At 40.7% G+C, this 7,273-nt stretch overlaps 1 protein-coding gene across 1 annotated transcript; it reads left to right on the top strand.

Annotated features, from left to right (window-relative positions):
* Positions 1–284: 284 nt before the first annotated feature.
* On the top strand, positions 285–7,268 carry grwd1 (glutamate-rich WD repeat containing 1). Its single transcript, NM_203937.3, has 7 exons — positions 285–548; positions 972–1,089; positions 1,660–1,825; positions 2,656–2,869; positions 3,038–3,180; positions 4,395–4,592; positions 5,161–7,268. Exons 1-7 carry the CDS (start codon positions 305–307, stop codon positions 5,476–5,478), a joined length of 1,401 nt encoding a protein of 466 aa, NP_989268.3. The 5' UTR covers positions 285–304; the 3' UTR covers positions 5,479–7,268.
* The last annotated feature ends 5 nt before the right edge of the window (positions 7,269–7,273 follow it).

Below are 7,273 nucleotides of genomic sequence, written 5' to 3'. Positions count from 1 at the left end.
TAGCGCTTTATAAATAAAGATATACATACATATACAAGAAGTATTGCTGCTGGTCTTTAATATATAACGGCCGCCTTAATTGCAAACCATTCTGCGTTTAGTTCTAACAATAGCAAGTAACTAATTAGCTAACGTCTGGAGTGTCTTGTTGCATTTTATTATTGGGTTTATGGGTAGATTTTTACATCTACATTCTGTAGAGACCGCTGCACATCGCCTCCATAGTAATGGCAAGGCGTCAGCGGAAGTAGGTTAGAACACATGGCAGACGAAGCCAGAGGAAGTGACGTCGCCCGATTCCAAGATGTCAGGCACTGGGGAAACCACATGGAGAAATCCCGCAGAGGATGAGGAGGAAGATGAAGGTATGGAAGAGTCGGGCAGCGAGGATGAAGATGACGAGGGTGATATTATGGAAGAAGAGGAGGACGATGAGAAGGACAAAGGGCCCAAGCGGGTCTATTTGCCCGGGATGGAGCCTCTTAAGGAGGGAGAAGAGCTGGTGATGGACCAGGAGGCGTATGTACTGTATCACCAGGCACAGACAGGTAACGCTCCCTTCTGCTCCCCGGTGTTGGGATCCCTTATAGGGGAGCGGTCGGGCAGGGAGGGGAGCGGCGGGAAGTTCAGCGCACAGTCCCGGGCTCTTTAAAGGGCAAGTTACCATGCAAGCTTACCAGCCTGGTCATTTTATAATGATATCTTTAATATATGTTTATAAGTATATAAATAATTCCAACGTGTTCCACAGCACTTTCCATAGGTTATATCTACAGTTATTAGGAATGACTTAACTTGCCGGTATGTGTTGGGGGAGGGGGGCACAGGGGGAACATGCAGATAATGCCCTGGCTGGAATCAAACCTGGGACCCCAGCAATGTCAACTACAAAACTATACTACACGGTTGTCTTGTAGTTTTTTGCTTCTTTGTATGAAAATTAAATGGTTTCTTTTTTTATTGTGTTATAGGTGCACCATGTTTAAGTTTTGATGTCATCCGTGATACCCTGGGGGAAAATCGCACAGATTACCCGCTGACTATGTACCTCTGCGCTGGTACTCAGGCCGACTCTGCTCAAGGCAACAGGTACTAGAAATAGATTATGTACAGGGGTACATAAGCATCATCTGATTTTCTAAGTCTCAAAAGTAGATGAAGAAAACCTCGTTTAACAAATTGATCAATTATATATGGTCGTGTATTTATTGGGGGAAAAAAAAGAATGCAATAACATATCTGCAGTAACATATAATATCAAACATTTGAAATGAACCCCATAAGGCTGCCCAGCTGGGGGCCCACTAGACTTCCAAGTGATTTTTATGGCTCCAGTTTGCCAAATGGCTTTTTGACATTGTCATTTTACTATAATCTGGCCTTTGACCAACACTTCTTTGGCCTGTAGTTCATGCAGTATCAGACTGACTGACTGTCAATATCTGACTGACACTTAGTAGGCAGCTGTTCATTTTAGCAGCTGTAAAGCAATTACTCAAGCCAAGGTCTGCAGAACAGAACTGATGTCTTCTGACTTTGGTCAAGTTGTCTTGTCTTTGTATCTTTTATTCACCAGAACTTACTGTCAGTTCTACAGTACCTGAGAATCCACCCAGCCTGTATAAGGAAGTGTAACTCTTTTTCCTCTCTTTCTTATAGGATGCTGGTAATGAAAATGTACAATTTGCACCGTACAAGCAAGGAAAAGAAAGATGATTCCGATTCTGAAAGCAGTGACAGTGGCGAAGAAGAGGACGAGGAAGAAAAGAAGCCTCAGTTAGAGCTCGCTATGGTGCCTCATTATGGTGGCATTAATAGAATTCGCGTAAGTCGGGTTGTGTTCTCATATTTGTTTTTGTCTTTATAACTTTGCCATGTTTAGGAAAAGATATACAGGTATGGGACCTGTTATCCAGAATGCTCAGGACCTGAGGTTTTCTGTAATTTGGATCTCAGTAAATCATTTAACCATTAAATAAACCCAATAGGGCTGTTCTGCCCCCAATAAGGGGTAATTATATCTTAGTTGGGATCAAGTACAGGTACTGTTTTATTATTACAGAGAAAAGGGAATCATTTAACCATGAAATAAACCCAATAGGGCTGTTCTGCCCCCAATAAGGGGTAATTATATCTTAGTTGGGATCAAGTACAGGTACTGTTTTATTATTACAGAGAAAAGGGAATCATTTAACCATTAAACCCAATAGGGCTGTTCTGCCCCCAATAAGGGGTAATTATATCTTAGTTGGGATCAAGTACAAGCTACTGTTTTATTACAGGGGAAAAAAGGAAATAATTTTTAAAAATGTAAATAATTTGCTTACAAGTCTATGGGAGATTGCCTTCCTGCAAATTGGAGCTTTTTGGATTACAGGTTTCCTGATAGCAGATCCTATACCTGTATACACTAAACTAGGAAGTGCTGCCCTATTGCGACCTCTGCTGTGGTATACAATACTGTTGTTAGTAGTTTTATTTGTAAATGTCAGACCTGGAATGCTCTGCAACATTAAAGGGAAACAAAATGTTAAAAAAGTGATAATCTAATATATATTTATATACGAGTAGATCCATATATGTGGTATACAAGCAAATGTGAGCTTTTAACTACTTCTGTTTGTTATATTATCATTGGTTTGTCTCTGCTTTTAGGTATCTACAATGGGGGAAGTACCCGTGGCTGCTGTCTGGTCAGAGAAAGGGCAAGTGGATATTTATGATCTAAGGAAGCAACTGTCGGCTGTGTCAGACTCTCAGGTGCTCGCTGCTTTTCTGAAGGAGGAACAAGCCAAAATCAAACCAGTGTTTTCTTTCTCCGGGCACATGACCGAAGGGTTTGCAATGGATTGGTCTCCAAAAACAGCAGGTACACCATATCAAAGTTATCCAAAGTTTAAGCCTCAAATTCCCATGAGTTGTTATTGATTATAAAGGCTTGGTAAAAATGCCTAATGGTACATGAGCTGCTTTTAAAGGTTAAACATCAATAGTTTGATTCACTTAGTCTTCTACTTCCCTTTCACTACCTCTTTAGGGCGCTTGGTTACTGGTGACTGCAATAAGAACATCCATCTGTGGGATCCAAGAGAAGGGGGAACGTGGCATGTTGACCAGAGACCATTCACGGGCCATACTAAATCTGTTGAGGATCTTCAGTGGTCTCCTACAGAAGCCACGGTAAAGAACATACACTGTCTTATAGTTATTCTAGTGATTGTAATTTCTTTCGACCTGCGACCTTGTGCTCCTGTTCGCTGAAGACTCCACCAGCCCAGAGTATTTGTGTAGGAGCATCACACCCCCATCGTCTTCCTGTTCTTCGATTTTCTCTGCGACCCTGGTCTAAGTGTATATGCTCGGTAGAGAGAAAAGCTGAATGTAGAAGTACAAAGCTGGGTTTTCACTCTGCTGCATATGGGCACCTGGCTCAGGGCCACAGAAGACAGCCAAGAACAGGAAGAAGGTAATGGCAGCCACTAGTGATTATGCCTTAACTTTTCCTCTCTGCATCCTTTGACTATACACAACAAATATAATCTTCAAGACAAGAAGGGAGAAATGTAATATAAGTTGCCCGTGGACTTGCACAAAACACTGCAAGACCTTTAACCACTGCCTATTCCAGAGTAAAGGTGGCTGTAGAGGCAGATTTAAGCTGTTGTTTCGGCAGCTTATCTACTTGTGTATGGGGCCTACCTCTGATACCTTGGCGAAAATCGGCCACGTCAATAGGGAAGGTGTCATTTTCTCATCAGATTGTCCTTGTCCTAATGGCCGGTATCCCTGTCGTTAAATCACCCACCTTAGGTGGGCATATTGGGGAAAGATCTGCTCGGTGCCATCCTTGCCTAACAAGCAAGCTGTAGTCCTTTTCTACACTTTACAGTCTACTGGAATACGCTGGTCCTTAAAGTGATACTGACACCAGAAATGAAACCTTTTTTTATAACATTGTCATAACATTGCCTTTGCATGCTATTTATAATTTTGCCATAAAAGTATTTGTCCAAGCTTTTACATTCCCTGTCTGATCCCCTATGTTCCTCTATAAGGGGGCTGCCATATTTGTCCAGCAGGGGGCCGTTAGCATTAGAAGGGACAGTCAGGCTGGCAAAACAGTCAGGTTTTGGGATTTCAAGTAACAATTACTTACAAAAGCAAACCTATCAGCAAAAAATGATCAACATGACCTATAGGCAACTTTTCATGTAGATTCATATTTTAAAAAGTTGTTTTTTCGTGTCAGTATCACTTTAATGTTTATTAATAAGTAAGCAAAATCATGTACTGACAAAGTATCCTGTTGGCTTTTGGTTTAATAATTATGATTTGTTTTTTATGCTTTCATGTTAAATGTATAAGGGGCATCAAAAATAAATCTATCTGTTTAGGTGTTTGCCTCGTGCTCCGTTGATGCTTCCATTCGTATTTGGGACGTCCGAGCAGCCCCTAATAAAGCCTGCATGCTGACTGCCAGCCAAGCCCATGAGAGTGATGTCAATGTGATCAGCTGGAACCACCAAGAACCTTTCATTGTTAGCGGAGGAGATGATGGTGTCTTAAAGATCTGGGACCTTCGCCAGTTCCAGGTGGGTTATGGCCTGGGCATATATATGTACAGATATACAATATATTAGGAACCATTAGATGCTGCTGTAAGAGAGGAGTCCATTGAAAGAGATTTGTCTACATGGATTGGTTACTGGAGCCAAGTTGGTTCTGGCTTTGTATATTGCTCCTGTGTGTGCACTTATTTCTTTTGCACCCTATGTTATATATTTGTCTCTGGCAACGCAGGCAAAAAGTTTATGGAATTGGATTGAAGGGATGAGCTATCAATACTTTAATAGTCCAAGTTCCCATTATTGCTTAGTCACGTGATGAGGTATTATTAATTGCTATGTATAAGCAAAATCTAAAGTCACAGATGGTTTCCAGCCTTGCTAATGCAGTGAAACTGGGTATTCATTTACATTTGCAAACAATCCAAAAAAGTAGAAATGTACTTCCATATACAGTAAAAGCCTTGAAGTTTGTGTATGTACATATTTTACATTTTTTTTCTGTACAAATATACAATTTTTATTTTTTTTTGGTTGGAATGATATATGTCATAAAAGGAACTGACTTCAATAACAAGTTTTCTACCCATAACAGAAAGGAGTGAGCGTTGCCAAGTTCAAACAGCACACAGCTCCAATCACGTCAGTAGAGTGGCACCCAACCGACAGCGGCGTCTTTGCAGCGTCGGGAGCCGACGACCAGATAACACAGTGGGATCTTGCAGTTGAAAGAGATCAGGATCAGGAGGCAGAAACAGAAGACCCAGCATTGGCAGGCATCCCTCCCCAGCTGCTGTTTGTCCATCAAGGAGAAAAAGACATTAAAGAACTTCATTGGCATCCCCAGTGCCCGGGAGTAGTCGTCAGCACAGCCCTGTCCGGCTTTAATGTTTTCCGTACGATCAGTGTGTGATGTTTTTACTGTCCCACTTGCTGCACAGAAACCTGCAGTTGATTCATGTTTTCTAACAAGTACTGAAAGGTTAACCATGGTCAAGAAACCACCATAACTTAAAAGACTGGAGACTGATAGTGGCCTGAATGGTATTGCAGCAGTAATAAATAGCATCACTGTGGCTTACAAAAATCACTCAGAAAATATTGGCAAGCTGTTGTTTTTCCTCATCAACAATGTCTGTTCTAATTAAGCTTGTGTGAATACTTCCCCATCACTCCGCTGCAAATCCTTACTAGCCCCTACACAGTGCTGACTGGCCAACATTTTAAACAGTCACTTTAAGTTTAGCTGAGCTTATACCTAAATGCAGCATATACTGACGATGGAACTACTGCAGCTGCAATAAGCAAATTTCTATTTGCGAATTTGTTAAAAAAAAAAAAAATGCCAGAAGTTAACTGTCCGGGTTAAGTATTTTTGAAAATCTTGGTAACATACTTGAATATATACCCTTTTTTTTCCCCACCAAGAACCAGGGCATGGTAAATATTAAAGTCTTTTTAAAAAGGTAGTTTGCCTCTTAATTGGGCACATATTACTCTAAAATTGCAGGCTAATAGAGCCACCACTATGGCTGAGGGAAACAATAGTTAAAAAAAAAAAGAAAACCTCAGTCCCTGCCAGTGCTAGGGTGCCAGCACTGGGAGGGAGCTCTTGGTACAGGCGGCCATGTTATTAAGCATGCATATGAGGGAGACTCCCCACTCGCTCATTGCTCACATGCTTGTGACATTGGAGCTGAGGATTCTCGCCAATGTCACACTCTCGTTATGCGCGTGCAAGTGCCACAACATGGCTGCCCAAATACTGTAGGGGGCTATTTTTTAAAAAACAAAACAAATTTGTTTCCTCCAATCGGAGTGTAGGCTTTACTAGCTCTCACCTGGTGCGGGAAGCAATTTTAGGGTGCCCTTTAAGTTAACTTTTAGAATGTTATGTTATTTACAACTGAATTATTCTTCACAGTTGTTTGTCTTCCTCTCCTCATCTGGTTGTTACTGACCCCAGCAACCAACTGCATTGCTCTATGAGGCTTCAGTTTTACTAATTGTTATACTTTCCATTTGGGCCCTCTACTATCTATTCACTAAACTGAACTCGTTCAACCAGATTTTAAAGCTAAATAATTTACAAACCATGAGACAAGAGTCCAACCCAACTGTAAATTATCTGCATAAGCATCTACATCAGTGTCTCTTTATCCTAAATTAAAGCTGTGACCCAATAGTTAGTTTAGAACCAGTTACATGCCTTGTTTCGATTATTTTCCAGAAAGAAATGAATGTCACATTATAAAAGTGATCATGAAGACACAGGGACACGATTTTGGGTCCTGACCCATAGGTTCAGAATCTCTGCAATAAGGCTAATACCACACCAGGCTATTACTCCGCCTACATATGCTAATGGAATGTGTCCAATATACGGTCTATGTAACCTACAGATTGCAAATTATAATTTATATGAAAGAAAGTAAGTATTTTTAAGAAGTTTTAGGAAACAAGTAGGGCTATGACAACCACAGGAAGTGGAATAAGCGCAATCCCCCCTTCCGTCATCAGAATTTACATAAACATGTTGCAATATTTTTTATTACAAATAGCCTATATTTGATAACTGATACTTGATAGTCTCCCTATAAATAAATACTTGCTCAGTGTATAGAAAGCTTATTACTGTGAAGTCCTGATTTTATGGCCACTTGTAAACATTTTCAAAGAATAAAAACAAACCATTTTGTTGTATTTTT

The sequence above is a fragment of the Xenopus tropicalis genome, chromosome 7, assembly GCF_000004195.4.
Source record: "Xenopus tropicalis strain Nigerian chromosome 7, UCB_Xtro_10.0, whole genome shotgun sequence".
NCBI lineage: Eukaryota > Metazoa > Chordata > Amphibia > Anura > Pipidae > Xenopus > Xenopus tropicalis.
Note: the sequence above shows the minus strand (reverse complement) of the source record. Positions and strands in the feature narration are given on the sequence as shown.